Source organism: Puntigrus tetrazona, chromosome 1 (assembly GCF_018831695.1).
Source record: "Puntigrus tetrazona isolate hp1 chromosome 1, ASM1883169v1, whole genome shotgun sequence".
NCBI lineage: Eukaryota > Metazoa > Chordata > Actinopteri > Cypriniformes > Cyprinidae > Puntigrus > Puntigrus tetrazona.
This window is the reverse complement of record NC_056699.1, coordinates 16,849,507-16,871,485: the sequence shown is the minus strand read 5'-3', so window position 1 is coordinate 16,871,485 and position 21,979 is coordinate 16,849,507. Positions and strand designations below refer to the sequence as shown.

Here is a 21,979-nt window from a genome sequence, read left to right as displayed (position 1 = left end):
CTTGAGTTCAGGGCTTTATGAATGCTTTGTTTGCACACACACACACTGAACCACAACAGAAATAGAAGCAGAAACACAATGTAGCTGCATCAACAGAATGTCTCATTACTCTCAATCTGGATGCTTTTTTGTTCCAAAGTAGTGTGTACATTTGCATCGAAATGAAAAATAAACACAATTATATATGTATACTGTATATTATTGTTGTCAAAGACTGGAAAAGTTCCTAGTCTTGATTATTTTGTTTGAAATTGTGTTTTAGCAGTAAATGGTGGCATTTATTTGTATAGATTATGTTTATTTTACATATACACGATTGAATATTGCTTTGTGTCGCACAGTACTCTGGTAGCATGTGCGTATATAAAGAGATTGTAATTGTGCATTTTAAATATACGTGATTTGAGTGAATATTGCTTAGATGGCATGATTCATTTAGAAAGCACATAGTTCACAACCATTTCATTATATGATTAAAAAACACACAACCAGCTTAGTAAAGGGAAACGAGGTTTAACAGCTTTATTCATATAAAATATGTACATTAATATTCGTTATCTATGGGAATTTACAAATATATTTATACAAAATCTCCTTGCAAGGGTTTGTCAGTTTGTGAATGATGTTGGGGGAATGCGCAACACACACACACACACACACACACACACACACACACACACACACACACGCACACACGCACATGCACTCACACAGTTACAAATCCACATAACACATTTGAATTGCATACATAAATAAATAAAAAAACATACAGTATATACAGGAATTACATGACTGCAAACAAATATCTCTACAGCATATTGAGCACACACCACACAAAACCCTCATAAACTTGAATGACATTTTCTTTTTAAAGAGCTGCAATATTTTTCCATTGATTCCTCATTTGTTGCTATTGACACAAAGGGGATACAAACAGTAAATTTCCATGCTTAACGAACACATGCAAAACCACAAACAGTTGTATTGAGTCAGACAGGCTTATTTACAAGTCAAACCAAATTAGTCATCACATGCAATATTGGATTAAAGAGGCTCCATTTGCAGCGCTTAGGGTGCGGGTAACCATTTTTTTAGGGAGGGCACAAATCAAAGCATGTCTTTTAGGCAAATAACCACAAAGTTACAGTTTCAAATCCTTTTTTGTATTTGCACTTGTTTTGTTTTTTATCCTATGGCTTTTGCTTTTGATGACCTAGTCTTTGTAGTACACTGGATTCTAATTAGTTTGTGGAAGCTGATCCCCCACAGGAAATTACTGGGGCTTTAAATATCGTAATGTCAATCAAAATTTGATCTTCAGATTACAGCAGGTCCCCGTGTTGAGTTATGAGGCAGCTGACTGGCTCAGGTTGAAATGCAATTCGCAATTAACTGTTCTTTGGTTCGTCTGGTTCTCTGTGTTCCTGAGGAGTCAGTTCTGGTCCAGGATGATTCATTGCAGTGTGCTCTTCAGTGCCGTTCTATCACTGACCTTAGATGGTGTTTCTTAATCCTGGGTTCTGCAAAGTTAAATACACACTAGAGTCAAGAGAGGAAAAGCAATTTATCTCAATTACATGATTTATTGGTTGACCTGCACATCAAGAGCTGGGGCCACTTGCACATGACATTTGACATCACTCGTGACCTTTTCCTTCCGACGAACAAGAATGAATTCTTAGCCCTCCCTTATTAACTTTTAAGTATGAGGCTGTAGTTTGTCGCACTGGTGACTAGGTCAGTGTGGTACAAAATCCGTAAAAAATGTTCAATGGTAAATTCTAGGGTTGTAACAATCAGTGATGGGAATAACAGCGTTATAAAAAACGTTGGTTCTAACGGTGTTATTTTTTTCCAGTAAAGAGTAATCAAATGAATTACTGTTTCTCCTGTTGTGATGTAACATGCGTGTGACACTCATGTGCTCTGCTCACTCAAGTCTCCACTAACAAGGGGATAAGGATGATCACTTTGATTTGGAAAATGCCTGTGTACCATTCGATACACGATACACAAATTGTTACATCCCTAGTAAATTGTGAAATAAGTAACAGTGATGATGCCATTTCAAAATAGTATGTGCCGTGGAGGTATGCACACGTCATTTTGTATGTTTAAGCACTTACTGTAGTGCAGGACTGGCTTGCTGTGAGCTGGTGTCGCGAAGGTCCTGGAGGTTGCTGGGCCTTGTCCTCCAGCAGTGATCACCTGCACCTCAAGTCTGTAGAGAGATGCCAACTGAAGACCAGAAACTACCAAGATATTACGCTCCTGTTTGAGAAGAAAGAGAAGATCATATTATAGATTAGTTTCTAAAATAATGCATGGAGACAGCACAGCTTCAGAACTGTATTCTACAGTATATTGGTTTTGTCTCAGAACAACCAGCAATCGTTATTAATGTGACTTACTGGAGGCAGGATTTGAGACTGGGATATGAGGCTGTTGGGAAGATTATTTCTGCGGCTCTCTGTGATGACCTCTGCCCATGTGACCTGATATCCTGTGACCTGCTGTGGCGGTTGAGACATGGCCACCACCCATGAGAACAGGCCTGTCACATTCCCCATGTAGACTGAGAAAGCTGCTGTCAGGTTCTCTGCCTTGACCAGGACCTTTGGAGGAACCACTGCTGATTGAGAGAACATAAAGAATCATATAAGACCAATGAAACCATATAACAGTAATATGGTGATGTAGGGCTTTAAATTAAAAGAACAGTTTAATTAAATAAAAAAAAGACAAGAGATGCTATTTTTTAATGAATTTTAATACCAAAACTCATTTTGAAATATCTGGGCATAGAGTTGAATATGTTACAATGACACAACTAACCTGATGTCAAAATTAATATCTGAATTGAATTTAGTTTAATGGAAAACTAATCTGAACTGAACTACGCTGAATCAAATTCAATTGAATTTTAGTTAATTTATAGAGATGATTTTTTTTATGTGTTAACGCTCAAATATTTAAGTTATAAGAAAATGTGACCAACAATTTTGTAAAAGATTTTTCTTAAATCTAGGCATTCTGTCCGACATTATCCCACACATTTGCACTACCATGCCTCATAAACAAAGCTGTTTTGTAAATGATGCTAAAGAATTGTAGCAATATAGCTACAATATGTTCTCAGAAATGAAATTTCAGAATTACCAGAGACTGGTGAGCAAGGGATTAGTTTGGGACTCTTGCTCTGGATGGTAGCACAGGATGGAGTGTAGAAGGTTGTGCTTTCTGCCTGGGCTTTACCCTTTGCTCCTACGGGCTGGATGATCACCTTATACTTGCAAGAGAACTGAAGGCCAGGGAGGCTGGCGAAATTCTCCTGCTCAGTGACATGAGAAGAGAGCAAAAAGTGAGACCTTATTCCAACTCCACCGAGAAGAATTCAAGTAGAAATATGATGACTGATCACCTATCACCACATCCAGCACAGCTGTGGGCCACAAAGGGAAAATCTATAGTTCACGTTTTGCATATGTCGAGAAAGATTTATTTTCACGATGATAAAGATATTCTGCACTTTTTCAGCGTCAAAGGCCTTAACGCAGTCTTTCACATTGTGAATGACATAATTACACATGAAAATCTTAACCTAAGGATGTTTCAAAATATTTTGTCTTATATTTCTATGCAATTTAGTAAAGAAATCTGTCTGAGGATGTGGATGTCTCCAAATGAAATGAGTTATGCACCATGAATGATCAATGAACACCACAGGAACACTCTCCCTGGAAATGTATAATATGTATGAGCTGTCAGAATGTGGCCTCGCACCTGTAAGGAGAATAGAAGACACATTCCTGACTGGTTACCTGGGTGATGAGCTTCTCCTGTGTTCTGGATCCATTGTGACTGCAGAATTCCGGAGACCACTGCACACGGTAACGATTCACGGTGGGATCTGAAAAGGAGAGCCGGAGAAATATGAAGTGGCAGATTCTGAATGTGATTACAGAGGGCTCTGAGCAGGGGGACGGGACGTTTCTTTTTGTTCCACTCCGCTCACATATGACTGTTAGTCTGTGTGCTTCTTGGTGAAACGTAAACTGATGTTTAGCTCTTGCTATTTCAACTCTATAGACTGGCAGACATTTTGTACACAATGCATGCATTTTATGAAGTTATACTTATATTAGCAATTTGAAATTGACCCAAAAATGTATACAAAATTAAACGTAAAGTCATACATATATCATCAGTAGAGAGAAAGAGATGTACTTTTTGATATTTAAGAGCCCAGTAGGTTTCAATGCATGAGCAAAAACTCATGAATAGGCTTAAAATGATGATAAATTGCCACAATTGAAGCTTTTTAATAAATATTTTAAAACTTGAATAAGCCTTTCATAATATTATTCAACTTTTGAAATCTCAGTATCAGTAAACAGTTAAATGTTCACTGATAATCATCAGCAATGCTCAAACCTTGCTCAGTACTACGCCCTGTAGAGATCCATGCCTTTTATTCATCCAGAAAATATGCAAAACAACGCAAAATATGCGAAGCAATCTTGATAATGTGCCTGACAGATCAGTATGAGATAAATCCACTGGACATCCATTAGAGAGATTAAGGGATTTGACGTGCGGCCACCGTGACTCTTAGTTATTGAAATTCAAAACAGAGGTCAATGACAAGGTTTCAAGCACCATGTTACATGCCTTGGTATGACTAAAATGTTTTCGTTCCTTTGACAGTTTTCATTTGTGAGTTTAATGTGGGATTATCTCATCACTCAGTGACAGAACGAAACTGTTTAAATGTAATTTGCCGCATGCAAAGTTAGGCTGAGACATGCCTCATCTGCTCATGTTAGCACACAAACAGCTCCACACTTACTTCAAGAGTAGTTCTTATCACTTGCCAAACAATGAGCTATTGTTCTTCATTTAATTACACACAATTCTGATTCTTAACTCTTTAATAAGCACTATGTTTACATAATTACATAGCATAGCTTTGAGGAAGGAAGACGGTAACAGGAAAGGGACTGATTTACAGATGAAAGACGTGGTCTATTGCGTATGCCGTACCTTTCTTTTTCCAGTAGACCCGAACCTGAAGCTGTCCATCTTGATAGAACGGAGTGCCCACGTCTAATAGGTCTGACTGGGGTTTTATAAAGACCGGGCTGTCTGTGGGTTCCAAATCTGCATGACATCAAATATGGGGAAAAAGTATAACGTTACAAATGGAAAACATTTACAGCTGCTTTCACTGTATTTCACAACACCCAAATGAGAGCTGTTATGTATCAAGCAAAAAAAAAACGTACAGCAATTAAATAGTTTTGTACCAGATTGTCTTTGGCTTGTAGTAAACTGAAAAATGGCCTTGGAGCTCTTGAGAGGGACCTGACCCCAGTATGAAACCGCCTGCAACTCCACAGTGCAACTCCTGTTCTCGCTCAAGTCATCCAGCTCAGCATAGGTAGAGTCCTGCACGCGCACACACACACACAAAACCCACAGGCAAGGATTAGTATAGTCACGGCAATCCAAATCCAAAACGAAAGAGAGAACAAATGGAAATGGCAGGTAAATGGAGGGCCGTGTAAAACAGCACCTTATGCATCCGGAAAATATTTTATTTGTTAATCCTTGGTGTTAGTCCAATCACGAAAAGAGCATGCAAAGGAATCAACTTTAGCTGGTTTAATAGCCAATATGGAAAGCAATATACTGATTTTAGTCATCAGAGATCTCCCCTTATCACTTATCGGCCCTCCTGGATAATTTAAGAAGTTTTAAAGTGCCCCTATTTTTAAAATGACCCTTAAAATGAGCATGGAACTCATCCGCGAAGTTTTAAATCTGAATGTGCACCTTGTATAAAGTTGGTCTCTCTCAAAATTGAAAGAGTTGACTGTGAATCGTTTTTAAAACAAAACTTAAGTAGTTTGACGTAAACGTAAATAATTAGCATACTGCCCGCCCACTTGTTTGTCTTTTGAAGTTGGTCTGAATTAAAATGCTAAAAAATATTAGGCATTATTAGAGCATGATGAAATGTAAATGAGACCAGTCGAGCCAATCAGATTGCCATCATGCAATGGATGGGTTTGGAAAAATGAATTTGTTGAATGAATCGCTTGGGTGTCGTTCAGCAAATGAGGTAAAAATTAATGCATGTTATTAAGACAATGAAAGTGTTTTTTCTGACCTTGCATGCATGTCAGCCTGTCAGCCTCTCAAACTGCAATATATGAATCTTTCATTACCCATAATTGGGGCACTTTAATATACTTTAATATACCACCTGAAAGCATCCCTATTGAAAAATTAAGCATGCCGGTTTGAGCTGGTTTAAGTTGGTCTTTATTTGGTCATGAGCTGGTTCAAGCTGGTTATGTGTTGGTCTTGAGCAGAAGTTAGGACCCGCACATAACCAGCTAAGAACCAGCTAAAACTAGCAGCCATACTTCAGAACATACCTAACCGGCATGCTGGGGTTTTTTTTTCAACAGGGATATCTGATCATTAACGTGCTTAGAAATAAATGTTCCAAAAGGAATGTTTGCAGTGATTCCATTGAAGGATCCAAGAACAGTGAACAGCTCTTTGAAATAAAAAATTATTTACTCGTTTTAATTTATGGGCCTGCTGCTTAGTCAAATTCTGGCAGCATCAAATTAATATTAATGTATCAGTGGAAACTATTATTATTATTGCATAAGAATCTTCTTTCGAAATATGCTGACCTCAAATATACTCTAATATTCGTGTAATGTACAACTTTTGCAGATAATAACAATAAATATTTATCATATCGATTAAAAAATCTCCAAATTCAACCCACAGGGGGTTGCTTTAGTCCAAAAACACAAGATCTAATACTGCAGCTGAGTTACTGTTTAATATTAATAATACTATCGAGCACATAAATTAAAGTAATGGAGTACGCCAAAAAAGACTTCTAAAGTTATCAGAATTTGCTGCGATCTTATAATCATTGTGCACTAGAGTAATATGTTTAAAATCAGTTTTCATCATATTTTTCCTATCATCTTGCAGAGCCAAACAGTAAAAGGAGCGTGGTTTACATTTGTCCGCATTCACTCAGCAGCTATTTAAAAAATGTCATTTTCTAAGGAAATTTCCATGTCCCTCAACTGACAGAGCCCTCAAATGCAAATATGAATCAACTGCCATCTCTTAGATTCCTAAAGAAGGAAAAAATAAACTCTTCTACATGATCTCACTGAAAGAAAAACAATTCAGCTGTTATTGAGAGATTTCCTTTTCTCAAGCACAACTAGAATTGATATGCTGTTTTTGGCGGTATATCAAATGGCGCCCAGAAATGTTTGCATTTGCCAAGAGTACTGATGCAATGCTGTACCACCCTAGTTTGGTGTCTGAAGCCCTTGAAAATAGGGCTTGGTGTGATCAAAGGCCCAATCCTGAGTTGTTTATCTTGCACTTATTTGCACTAAGATTTCTAATTTGTTGTGGCTTGCTGAAAGAAGTGGCTGGGAAGCTTAACCCTTGAGGGGTTTTGAGAACAATCCAATGTATGAGAAAATGAAAGCGTTAAGGCCTGAGAGAAAAAAACAAAAACAAAACTAATGGCCAGAGAGGGAGTGTGTGGGCAGACCAGATGAATTACCCCATTTGTAGTCTGTCTCCTCTTGAGTTTGGATGGCATAGTATGGTCAGAACAGCTCCAGGAGAGTTTGTAGTGGTTAACAGGGATGTCTAAATCTGCAGACATGCCCCAGCTGAGGCGGACAGAAACAGAGCGATCTGCACCAAAGGTCATGTCGCTGACATGAAGTTCAGACGGAGCCGGGGGAGGGGCAGGATCTGAAAAAAGGGAATAAAAATTTCAGATATTTCAGATAACAACAGAAAGAAAAAAATGATGGCATTCATTATATAAATGATTATTATGCCAAAATACATCCTAATAGAATGCCATAAGATTACAGTTTCTTGTTCTCACCTTTAGAGGATCTGAAGTGTCTGCTGGGGGTGGTGTATCCTCTGGTTCCATGAACATTGACCGCTGCCACTCTGAACTGGTACCAGCGACCGGGACGATTATCAGTCAGCCACACACGCTCTTCTGATGTCTACAGTACAGAAACACAGATGAACGAGTGTAGGAGGGAGCATATAAACAACTGAACAAAATAAAAAAAAATGAATAAATACTGTAACAGTGCAAGGAATTAATTATATGCTTGGCTTATGCCATTCTAATATATTTGCATGCATTGTTGTTATGCTCACTTTAAAAATATTTAATTATTTGCATTATAATATACGTTATTTAATTTAAAAATATATATAAAATATATATATATTTTTTAATAATTATTATTAATTAACACAATATATAGTTATGATATGTGATTTTTATTATGCATATTACAAATTTTTAACAAAAATGAGCTGTAACTTTCAAATCTCCTGCAATATGGCTGTGGATCTTCCAGTAAGCCTTATTAAAGTAACACTTACTCTAGCCACCACTTGCCACTCAGTTGCTCCATCTTCACTGGGGTGGATGCCGTAGTTCCACCTCCTCTGCAGAACATTTAGCACCGGCTCCGCTGACACATTGAACTTGGAGGACCAGCGCACTTCCAACACTCCAGACTCCAGCTCCTCAAAGACCAGCTCCTTCCTGGGCTTCAGAGGAGCACCTAAAGATCAAGACAAGAAAAACAGCAAATCTCAACCTGAGAAAGAATAATCTGGATATGCATTAATTACATCCAGTCCTCTATCAAGAAAAATATATTCATACTTCCTTTAGTTTTTCACAACAAATATGTTTTCTAATTGCTATGACTTTTCAAAGGATATATGGTACATGACATTTTTTTTCTCCCAAATACTATATGGTTATGGAAACAGAACACGGTTTTAATTTGTAAGAGTTTTTTTTTATATTATATCAGTTGTTCAGAAATCATTGATAAATCTTTTGACTCCTGTTGGATTACTTGTGGATTACTGTGATGTTTTTAAGCAGCTATTTGAACTCTCAATGTGACGGCACCCATTCACTGAAGAGGATCCATTGGTGAGCAAGTGATGTAAAGCTACATTTATCCAAATCTGTTCTGATGAAGAAATAGATTCATCTACATCTCAGGGTGATTACATTTACCTTTAAGAGCAATTCCCTCCAGATAACGGGGTTAAAATACAAAGGTACAAGTTATTGGTATTGTCCACAGCTGGGGTTTAAAAAAAAAAATTTCATAACATTCATTAACAAATCCTACCCCTATAGAGGTTCTTAGGGGACTGGCACGTGTGTCCACAGCCGTTTGGGCAGCATTTCTTCTGGGCTGAACACTCTCCGTCTTCCTCACACCCCTCCACGCAAGCGGCTGCAAACCACTGGCTCTCTCCGGCGCAGGACAGTCACCCTGTTTCACCACCATCACCGACCGCAGGAACTCACAGCTCGTCACGCACTCGCCATGACGCTTGGGAAAGGCATGCTGAGGAGATGTCACAGTGTACAGGACCCAACTTTAACACCTGTATATCACAGTGATTCAGTCTGGCAGTTCATTTATCTGCCATTAATTTGTCGATGGATTTTGGATTCTGCAGGAGTCCCATTTAGTCATATGACCTGTGTGTCTGCATCTTATATATTAACTTAAAATAATATCCATCCATTAATTTATTTTCAAAAACGCTTGTTCTTTGTAGGGCTGTCGAGATTCTGGAAAATTATATTAGTGAAAATTTCATTCAGAGAAAACAATACAGTCTAGAATAGGTTCCACGTAAAAAATGAAGACTTTCATTTGTTGAAATCTACATGAAAGGTGTATTGTTTTTCCGCTGGCTTTGGGAACGGATTTTCTTGTTTTTGGCACTGTGTTCAACACAAGATGATTACAAGATTTACATGTGTTGTGAATGAGCGGATTTCATGTTGCTTAATCTTATACAAGTCTAAAATGATGGATGAAGGTCCTGATCAATACTGGCAAATGAAAGAACTAATATTCATTGTTTTAAATCCCCATTGCTCTCAACAGTGCATTCATAGCCAAAAAAACAGGAAAAGCTAGATGTTACTAAGCCAAGAGTTTTAAATTGTAGAGAAACGTCGCAATAACAGGATTCGAACCCAAAGAGAAATGATCAAAGAAATTCTCAGACTGTTTAAAAGAAGATCAGAGCAGAGCATTATCATGTTGAACAATGGGAGACCACTTAAACAGTAGCCAAGTCTGTCAGGAAAAACAATAGAGGATTAATATCTGGAAAACCAGTACACCAAGGTCAGCCATTTTGTATCGTTTTTTTGTTTTTGGTTTTTTTTGAGAGCACATCCCAGAAACTACTAGATCTGTTAAGAATGCTGCGGTCTGTACCTCACATAAATCTCGACAAGGTCCGTCTTTCAACTCCCAGGAGTCTTTGCATGGCTCCAGGCACTGTGAACAGACAGCAGAGGCCCGAGTATCAGGAATCAGTTTCGAATGACTTTTTGTATTATTCTTTTTCATACAATCGCAGTCAGATATGTTAAAGTCAAAAGCATTTACCCCGTGCGCAAAATACAGCTTGTGACAATAACCATCATATTTTTTATAAATAAAACATTGATATTACGCACTCATACCATGAATAAACCATCACTTGTAATTGGTTGACACTCCGAAAAAGAAATAAGAAATTGATGCGATGAGTAATTACAACTGCCACGCGAAATTGCGTTAGAGGAGATGACAGACAAAAACAAGCTACTCTATCCACATCTGAGAAAAGTTAGCTTTTGACTAACAGCTTGATACATATTTTCCCAAAAGTACTATAGATATCGCAATAACGTCATAATCGTGAGCTCCTTTGGCCGTGGTAATCATGTAGTGATATTTGCTGCTGCTACAGTGATTTCCAGTCGGCAATTTTCAATAATCGCAAACGGCTCAGACAAAGGTTCTTTTATCGTTTTTTGTTGTTTTTGACCGTACATCACTCAGAGGTGTGTCATTACCTTCTCAGCAACTTGGAAGTGTCAGCGGAGAGATCCCTGAACGTTTTCCGATCACTGACATTTGCATTCAGCATTTAAATCGCATGCCAAAATTCTTTCATTTCGATGTCTACACCTGCCTCTCTCACTTGCTCTTTCTCCTTCTCCTTCGCTCCCTCTCTCATCTTCTATTCTCCTTTCCTTAAAATTGACACTTCACTTCCTGCATGAGTGAGCGCGGCTGCCTCTGGGGAATTCACATTTCCAATTTCATGCCACGATGAGACACAGCGGTCACTGTGGTGCTGGGGCTAAACATTGCTCTGCGGGAGCATGCTGGGAACGAGATGTGAACATTACACATTACGCTGATCTAGTAGCCGTCTTTACTCCAATGGTCACGTTTTCAGAACAGCGTGAATGGACCTTTACCACCACCTTGGGAAAACGTACACTTCCTTCCCAAGGAAAGATTCTGCAGACGTGGGTTAGAGAGAGTTTCACATTAAAAAGCTTGTTAATCCAGGGATTTAGTATCAGGAGGAAACGATAAGGTGCGTGTGTGTGTTGGTGTGTACGTGCCGGTGTAAATTGTTAATATATGTGTGTGTATGTGTCGGAGGGAACCGATGTTATCCTGGGGCGGTGTTTCTGAGAGTGGGAAACACATTTATCTGGGAGGGCAGTAAAAATGCACACCTTTTAAAGGCGGCTCGGGCTCGGGTGGCTTAGTCGTCGGAAACTATGAATAATGGGAGAGGCACAGGGGCAGTTAGAGGCAGGAGAGGAGGCAGTTTTATGGAGCTCAGAGCGGCCAGAGCCCTGCTGAGATCGCCTGAAGCTTGTGTGCTCCAACACACGAAACGCTGTCTCAGAGTCGCCCGTGCAGCTGAGAGAATTCAGCTTTGCCCGCTTCTGCTTCCCATGCGTGCAAATATCAGTTCATCACGCAAACCACATTATGCCACATGAAATAAAACAATGACATTCCGAATAACGCATAATTAAAGTTTTATTCGCAGTCTAGACCTAACGTTTACTGCATGTTTATCATTAGCAATAAGCGTAAAAGGCAAGTCAATTAGTGTGAAATGCCCCTTATTTTCACGTCCGGATCTATTCATTAATATTTTTATTTAATGAATAGCGATAATGAATGTCCTTGACTTGAACACAGAATGAGTGATTCATTTGATTTTAATTACTGTACCGTTTCCTGTAAAGCTATACTTGATATTGAAGTTGCAAACACAAACAATTCATTTTTCCAATATAATAGCATGATAATGAAAGAATAAATATAATAATAAGCAAAATGGCTCATAAAAGAAAACTTTGAGTAGTTTAGCATGTTTTAATATATATTTTAGAGGGAAAAAAACTTTGAAAGACCATTTGGAGCAACATGCATGAAATGAATGAATACAAATAACTGGGAGTAAAGTAGGTCTCTTTGACCTTTTTATTAGGTTAGTCAAGACAAATTGACATATTTCATATAGTGTGACTCATATAGTGTGATATTTTTGCAATCTCATTTAGTGTTATTATCCTGCACAAATGTTTTTGATGATGATGATGATGATGATTACTATTATTATTCATCATGGACATGTTATTTGATCCGCAATTAAATTATTAACGTGATTTTTTTAAACTTATTATACTTCTATCAGATAAAATCTGTGGAGTTTACTTATTCATTACATTGATTCTGCAGTATCATATGCGATATATAATGCACTTTTTGATAAACATCTACGTCTCCTCGATCAATGCTCTGCAGGTTTTTGTGCAATGCTGATGTCGAAGCAGGGAAATTTACCTTCTACCCAAACGCTTTACAGTCCCCACTATGTGAAATTATAATTGATCAGATATTATTCATACCCCATATGACAAGTAGATTCATTGGCCTCTTTATAAACTACAATCCCATTCACCCTTACCCTTAAACCTAAACCGCTGTAAACAATAGCTTGTTCTGAGGAACGCCACATTCACAAGCCTAGTCTCATTTATCAGTCTCTCAAATACAGTACTCAACGGTTCATTCCCTTTGTGTAGAGGCCCTTTATGATGCATTGCATGTTGGTGGAAAAAGCACAGCATAGATCTAAGCTATAAATCACTTAAAGTATTCCGATCCTGCAATGCTGGGTTTAAATCGCTTTCACCTCTCTAAAGCCACTTTTGGCTTGTGCCAAACCCACTACGCTTTTGTCCGTGAGGCACCTGTAATCTCCATGAAAGCGTTTGCTCCCAGTGTCTTTATTGTACCCCAGCGCCAGTTAGTTTTCCGCCCCATTTCAATCTCAAATCAAGCATTCCCTTCTACCGTACAAAATAAAGGTTATTTAGGAGCTGCGGACATGGAAATTGAGCTGAGGAGAAGCCTTGGGTGGGTTCCAGTTCAGCTAAGATGCATTGCCCTTGAACAAACCGAGACAAGTTTTGTGCTTTTTTACCATTAGGTGAAAAATAAGACCTGCCTCTTTTGAATAAAACGGTCAAATCTGACCGTAAGTGAGTTTGGACGATGCTTGCTTTGGGTGTTTAATGCTAGGATGGAATGCGAGAATCCCACCCATGTCTGTGGCAAACGTTCAGCCAAATTGCAGTTACACAAAAGAAGGTTCCAGTCCTTGTTTAAACTAGCGCTGAGACGCTCACTTTGCCAGCCTCAGCATATTATGTAGAGCAACTGTAATTGAAATCTTGCCCATGTCATGAAAATTGCTTGCGCTCTCGGTTTTGCAATTGCATTGATGCTGCAGCATTAATACTTGAACCGGAGATTAAACTGGAGGGTAAGAGAATTGTCAAGACGCACTAATTATTTCGGTGCCATTTGAATATCAAATGCCTAAAGGCCACTTGCTGCAGAAGCATAATAACTTTCAAGAGCAGATCTTCGATTTGAGGGCTTTAACATTTGTCATTTAAAACGGCGGAATTGCTGTATGTAGTTATAGCGTGCTAATCGCTTTGAAGGGTACTTCAGCGGAGAGCTGGCCAAGTGCTGTCTGAGTACAGTTATTATTATTCAAAAGCTGATGAGAGGTGACCACCAGGTTATCTGTCAACTCTAGGCACGAAGCAAGTTAGCTACCTAACTTCTGAGAAGGAACATGCGATGTCTGAGGCAGGTTTTTGAAGCACAAGTTTGGTTTGCAAACACCCTATTAGGAGTATTAATGCTTGTTTGTGAACACGTGCTGAATACAAATGCTAGTTCTGGAATAAAGCGGGAAACAAGGTCAGGAAAACAAAAGCTGCAGTTTGCTTTGTGCCTGTATGAAGTGATATGATTCAGCTCTTTAATCAGACGTGAGGTTTAAACACTTTTAGAAGCCTATTTACCTGAATATGGCATAAAAGCCAGTGGAAGCGAATGAGGTCTGCAATTCCAGAGCAAACCATCTACTTTATGCACAAACTCAAACTTATCATGCACAGAGACTCATAAATAAGCTTTATTAAAGCCATGAATCCCATGGGCTATATTTTAATGGGAGATTACACACATAACACACATTTCAGTGTACTAAGAGCAAACCATTTATAATTAGAAACAAAACGCTGCGTGCTGTGCTTGTGCTTTAACATGCTATTTTAATTTCTGCGTATGAAACATCTAAAAAGAAGTTGCGTATTCTCTATTTAATTGATCTAGATTCTTCAGAAATCATTCTAATATGCTAATTTGATGCCTAAGAAATATTTCTACACTTGTGCTACTATTACAATTTAAAAGTTTGTGGAAAAAAATGTAAAAAAATACTAAATCTTTGAAACTGGAGAAAAGAAAAAAAAAAATTAATAAATACAACTTTACATTCATTAAAGAATTTTGAAAGCAATATATATATATATATATATATATATATATATATATATATATATACTAAGAAACAAGAAACATTATTTAAAAGCATACGAGTATAAAAGTTATATAAGTTACCCTACTGAAAGGCTGTGCACTCAGACAACCCACGAAATAAGAAAACACGTAGTATTGTGCATCTCTTCTCACAATGACAAAACTAACCACATTATTGGAGACACACAGGGTTTCGAAAGCACACTGTCATGAAGCATCTGGCCTTCTAACTTACTGCGGATCCTGTATAATGAGCAGAAAGAGTTTAAAAGGCATTGTCCTCGTTTGAATCCAATGGAGGAAACTCTCCGGAGAACGCAGTAAAAATCCATGAACCAGTTGGCCAAATGTTTTCATGGATCGTAGAAGAGAGGTCAGAACCCTGGCTGTTCCAGTGAACTTACCCCGAGGGTGATATGAAAACACGTGCTGCACTCTTTCCAACCATATGCACACATACATCAATGCATTAAAGATCCCAAATCCTTAAAGCCGCCCCTCAAGCCATGAAAAGTCTGCTTAGGCACTTAACCGTAACGTGCGCGATCACGAACTGTTTCGAAATATTTGAAAACGTCCAGATGCATACATTCAAGAAGGTTTTCTGCGCGCCATTGTTCGGGCTGCAATAGCTGCATGATGTGTAAAAGAATGCAAGCGCGGAGCACTGAAAGGAAAGCGGCCCTCATCTTCAACAATACATCAAAGGGAGCTTTACATAATACCACAGTGAAATGTGTGGAAAATCTGCATTGGCAACATGTCAGCTCTACCCCCTCCTGCTACCGGCATTATTGTTATTTAATGACTAGGCTGCTAGAGCATGTTAATGTCCTCATTAAGAAAAGTGGGTTGAGTTCTTTACAGAAATTAGCATTTCGCCTTGAAGTGAAAAGGGAAAATAACACCAGCTGTATAACATAACGCGAATCAAAACACATAGCCTTTCGACTCCATTTGTATCAGTCTCATTACCGACGTGACCTCTAGCTTTGCTGGTGAATCATAATCTCATTTCTGTGCGACAACCAGCTAGCGCGGATATAATAGTCCAAGGCGATAGCTGACAAATACAGTAGCTTTTACGATGATGTATGATGTCATTACAGGAGGTGCGCAGGCATACCAATGTTTTACAGTGACAGATCTGTGTTGGCTTTTATGTCAAGCTGCTGTGAAATGCTGTGTAATTTTGACAGAAATTACCTTTGCACACTGTTTATGGCTCTGACACCATCCAAGGGATCCATTACTCTGCGGACAGAAGAGACAGATGGAATTGCGTGTCAGAAAGCTGTAATCACCAGTCACATCAGACAGCCTCATTTGTATCGCGTTATTTTAATGCGCCCCTGCTGAGGAGAGAGGCTTTAAAAAGGAAATTTCCTATTATGAAGGCATTACTCTTATTTAAAAACACCGCCCTGACTACGCCGATGTAAAATTGCTCATAAACCAGAGCAGGTCCCCTCCCTTATTAAGAAGACTAGCCAGGGCTCCCGAGCACAGAAACGGCGGAAATCACTCATCGGCACCTGGAATCACAAGCTTGTTTGCATAGCAGATCTCGGAATGTTCTGTAGCGTGTCAGGAACTGTCAAAGAGTTTGGCTTATCTGAATAACGCTAGCCTATATTTGAAGCGTGTTTGATTGGCAGAGAGCGGGATAGCTGGGTTCGGGATAGCACAATAACAAAAAAAAAGGATAACGTCTGTATAATGAGCTGTATATTTTATTGCACATGGTGGGGAAGTAAAGTAACCACGATATTATTGCTGCCAGATCTTGTGACTATGCCACTGTGGGGAATAGAGCTATACAAATCCATTTTGGCCTGTGGTGGGATCAATGGACTAAGTCGGCAGCGTGAGCACGGTTTGTTCACATGCACGTAATGCATGTGGTCACATCTGAACTGCACATAAAATAACTAATTGGGTCATGACATAAGCCTTACATGATAATTCAAAATGTGCTTTTATATATATATATATATATATATATATATATATATATGTGTGTGTGTGTGTGTGTACATATAAATGCATGCATATGTGTGTGTGTGTTTTATTTATTTAATTAGAATTATTTTTTATGTTGGTATAACTGTCAAATAAAAAGTATTAATATATTATCCTAATGCACTAAATATATGAACATGAACATAAAACAAGAAATAAATAAACACACATTTTATAAAAAAATAAAAAAAGATTTTTTTAACAAATATCAGGATTTAAATTTATATGAATTTATGAATATCAATAGATTTATATCATTACATTTTTAGAAACTGAATTCTCCATCATAAAAGCATCAAATTACCTGATATTTAATAGGGATATTGACCTTAGTAATTGCCTAAATTGATTGTTTCTCAATTTTTCTTCATGTAGGTTGGGCCACTGGACTTTGTTGGTCACTCCATATGACTCTGATTTCGGGAGGCAATAAGGTTTTCTTCTTTAAAAATGTCGTTAATGGGAATTTTTCTTTTTCCCTTTGTAATTTTAATACCAAAAAAAAAAAAAGACATGATCATCCTTAAATGTGTTTTCAAATCACTGTAACCACAAACTGCATTTTTATTGTATTTTTGAACAAATGAATGGAACAGACAAAAATTATAATATTTATTTTATTATTATGTACTATTTGAAAAGTACTAAAACTATACTTCTAAACTACTACTAACTATCTGTGCCTTAGTAAAAAAAGATGGATGTGAAGCGAGGACCGAAGATCAAATAACAAAACAATGGCAGTCAAACAGAATACTGAGACAGCTGAAAGATTTGTGTATTTCCACGTAACTGTCTGCATAACGCTGACAGATCAGACGGTCTCCGTACCACATCAAATACTCTAATTTCCCGTAATCATTAATCATCGGTGATAGCTCCTCGTAGCTCGATGTTACAGCATAACTTGACATTCAGCTCAGCCCGTTCAAATTAACCCATGACCCCGGTTTCCATTCGATACTAGAGGACGGGGGATAATTGCCAAAATGGCTTCCCCCTCGGGAGACAGCGTAAGTGGGCTTTAGGGATGTGGACATGAAGACAATGATCAGCAGATATGAAAAGCATTCATTCCGGTCCAGTCCCTGCTCGGACAGCAGAATGAAGGCAGCTGTTCAGGAACGCTAGCTGAGGTTAGAGCTCTGGAACGCTTTGAACGCATTGTGGAATCAGTGAAGACAATGGGGTGCTTCTAGACCAGTGTCTAATTTGATAGCATCTCCAGATGGACAGCTTGCTGTAGAATAAAGCGTTTGATAACAGAGACTGATGTGCATAGCTTCCCTTCGCGCTGATGTCTGGCCCAGATAACAACAAGACATTGACAGGGCATTTGAAGATAGGAGATGATTTCATGGATGTATAGATCTGGAAGACTTTCATGCCTTTTAAAGGTCTGGCTAACCACGAACACAGGTTTAGTGCATGTTTAAAGGTTTAGTGTGTCAAAAACACCTCGAAATGATTATTCTGAATCAAATTTGCCTACGCATGGAGCTATAATAAAGGGAACGGTACTGTTTGGCACTTACTCAGCTTTTTTAATATGAAATACTCATAGCTGCGGTGTTACAGAATTTCAGCAAAACAACTGTAAATGAATTTGAATATCTAGCTAGTCTATTTCTGGGTCGGATGTCGTGATAAAGATCAGGAAGGACATGAGGATGAATATAATCACAGTAACAAGGGAGTTTGTTGACAGCAGACAAAAAGTGCAGACACACGCACAAAGACCCCCCTCCACATGCCTATGTGCGCACACATAAACACACATAAACGTATAAGGCACGCGCGCAGAGGAAGCCTCTAAAACACACTCTTCTTCTACACTCCCACCCAAACCCTCCCACGGTCTGTCATAACCAACATAAACAGAGAAGCAAGTAACTTTAAACTTCTAATGAAAATCCCAACCGCAGTGTTGAGACTGGGGCTGGCACAGATTTGTACAGTTGTGCCTCCAGTTTTCCAATCCTGTGCATCTGTTTGTTTATAGACAGAACTCCTCTGGGTGAGTGCTTAGAAATTCAAACGGATGAGTTTGTTCACTAAGGGTAGAACTCTACAAGAAATTTAAGTCATTTCAGTAAAGAAGGCGGATATAGTTGATCTGAGGACCATCAATGGACCATCACAGGACCATCATCATTCTTGTCATTATCAGTATATATATATATATATATATATATATATATATATATGTGTGTGTGTGTGTATGACCAGTCAGGTTAAATAAGTGGCTTCTTTAATGTATTATTCGTAAAGATTTGTAAACTTTTCCAACCATTTAATCTTAGCTCTTCTTCCTGATCCTTTTGACTCTAAATTTAGACGTTTTTGCATTAAAAATCCACTTTGCATAAACAACAGCAAAAATAACATGATTAATAATTCATATTATGCTTTTTTTAATACATTTAGTGTCACAATACAACACAGTCGGTTTAGTTATTGTGTAAAAAGCAGAGGTAAAGCAATAACATCACTAACATCAATGACAGATCAATTTCACTTAGCTAGTATTATCAATTAAAACAATATTATCCGTTACTTATAGGAAAACAATTTGTATATGTTGCGAGGGAAAATCAATACAAGTTGATTATTATTAAAAACAATATAAACATATTAAATAAACGGCTTGTCTTACTCCGAATGTACGCGTAAAGCACCGATAACGTTCACTTTTTAAACTTTTTTTCTTCCTTACCTGGAAATGTCTCGGAGAGAGAGCGATGCGAGTGCTGTGAAGGCTCAGGCACCTGGCGGCGCACCTCGTACGGAAAATACTACCGAGAGCCGAAGACGAGTCCTGCCTCCTCATAACCACAAACCCGCTGTTTAATAACAGTATAATCCCAGTGCACAAACCGGCGAGCGCGACGCGCATCATGACCAACGCAAAGTGCTCCGTTGAACCGTCTGCCGAAGAGCGTGAAAGTAAAAGTGGACGCGGGGGCGCTTGATGCAAATAATGAAAGTTCAATGAGCGCGTGTGGGAGGGGCCTGCACCGAGACGCGCGCTGCTATTGGCCAAGGAACGCGCCCGTGAGACGCGCGGGATCAGGTGCATCGACCAGCGGAGAAAGATACTGTACACAGCTCGGTGCTCTCTGTGGATTGCTCACTTCACGGCTGAACACAACACAACCGTGTGGATGCGACGTTAACCGTTTACAGATGTCGAGGTTAGCAAATTAGCATAATTAAACAAAAAACAAAACAAAAACAGCTAATGAAACCATTTCGTTAATTCGTCTGTTCAAATGTGGATTTCTCTATCTCATAATGATACGCGTTAATTGGATATTTGGCACTGCTGCCATCTTTTGGTGACAGAGGTAGACCACAAAACGGCCCGTGGAAAAGATTCCTTGCTTTGAGACGGAAATATGTGACCCTGGACCACAAAATCATTATTAAGTAGCTGGCATGGGCGTATTTGTAGCAATAGCAAACACTGTATGTGTCAAAATGATAGATTTTTCTTTCATGCCAAGAATCATTAGGATGTTAAGTAAAGGTCACGTTCCATGAAGATATTTTGTAAATGTCATGCCTTAAATATATAAAGACATCGTTCTTTTTATTAGTAATATGCATTGCTAGGGACTACTTTCAAAGCAGTTTTCTCAATACTTTGATATTGTTGCATCCATAGGTTCCGGGTTTTCAAATAATTGTATCTCAGCCAAATATTGTGTTATCCTAACAAACCGTACATCGATTTATTTATTCAAACTGGTTTTCTGGTCCAGGGCCACACATGACGGGCTGCACAATTTATTTGTTTGATCATGAACGAAGAATTATTTGCCCTTTACTTATTTTCTCACCCAAAGTACTAGGTTCGTTTTTTTTTTACCAGGGCTACAATCTCAGCCAAACATGCCATGCAGTGCACACATTTTCCACTCGGTCTCATCTGTGTTGTTGAAATGCAGCTGTGCACGTGTGTGTCCGACAGAAACCCCACAGCATTCTGGGCCAAACCCTGAGCCCATCTGGAGGGGAGCAGGAAGCATCCAGGGAACCCCACAACTATTAAAAGGTTTCACTGGTAGCTGAGAACAACAACAGTTTTATATGCGGAGCGTTTAAAACAACCACTAACGTATACCACAAGGTATCTCGAAACGTTCTGGCTCTGGTCCCTCGCCCAAGGAATGGAGAAAATATGACGTGTTGGAAATATTGAACAAAATTATGTGCCTTTTTTCACTCTGTCATGCGAGCTGCTGTAATGAATTGGGCTTCACAAGGGAGATCCCAGGGTGTTAACGAGACGCCCGTCCTCCTCCCTACTGGGTTTTATGAAGTAGCGAAGCTTCCCGGTGTTGTGGCAGCTGTGCTGTCAGCAGTTTGGAGGTGGGATTTTTTTCCTATGCAGGTGAATCACAATGTTTTCCTTTGCCAGGCTGAGCTGACATCAAGTTAGCGTTAATTATCAACAGCTGATTACAGCTGTGGGTGGGTCTCAATCAGCTCTCTAGCTCACTAGGTAGTGCATCAGTGTACTGCACTTGAATTTGCACCCTCCCTGACTTACATTGGTTCTGTCCCGATATCCACGATATCAACTTAAATTCCATTTTTTTCTGTACTTGAGTTAAGTGTGTGCAAAACCTTTGCTTATGCGATGGTACGCATTTCCAGCGCAGTGTTGTAAAATGCTAAATAAACAGTGCTTTGTTTACATGTTTAGATATTACTTTGCACTATACAATAGACTTTTCAATGTCTGTTCAGTAGTCCCTATTTAACAGATGACTGCATTTAATAGTGCCGCTATTAATGAAATCATAAAACATGCAGCATTTTGTGTTTTACCGCTAAACAATATGTAATGTATAATTAACTTACATTGGAACATATTCCTTCATTATGTAAGTTCCTGAACATGATGAATGGTGGGATTTTTTTAAGCTGTGGTGTACTTCCTGTACTTCCTGTGGTGTACCTGTGGTGTACTTCCATGCACATGCTCTCTAGGGGCCAAAACTGCATGCAACTCTGCACCCAAATATATACAGCAGGCGAAAAATATGAGCCAAGTATAAACAGTATTCAATAAACAGTAGGCAACAAGATATCTTACTACT

The 21,979-nt window shown here is 38.7% G+C and overlaps 1 protein-coding gene across 1 annotated transcript; it reads right to left on the bottom strand.

Annotated features, from left to right (window-relative positions):
- Positions 1-497: 497 nt before the first annotated feature.
- anos1a (anosmin 1a) lies at positions 498-19,958 on the bottom strand. The gene is given in 15 exon segments (XM_043237893.1): positions 498-1,520; positions 2,127-2,271; positions 2,412-2,632; positions 3,160-3,331; positions 3,822-3,910; positions 5,044-5,160; positions 5,307-5,448; positions 7,619-7,815; positions 7,955-8,084; positions 8,476-8,660; positions 9,249-9,365; positions 9,368-9,470; positions 10,362-10,424; positions 16,056-16,103; positions 19,588-19,958. Coding segments are annotated over 15 exon segments (2,142 nt in total). The 5' UTR covers positions 19,951-19,958; the 3' UTR covers positions 498-1,470.
- Positions 19,959-21,979: the final 2,021 nt, after the last annotated feature.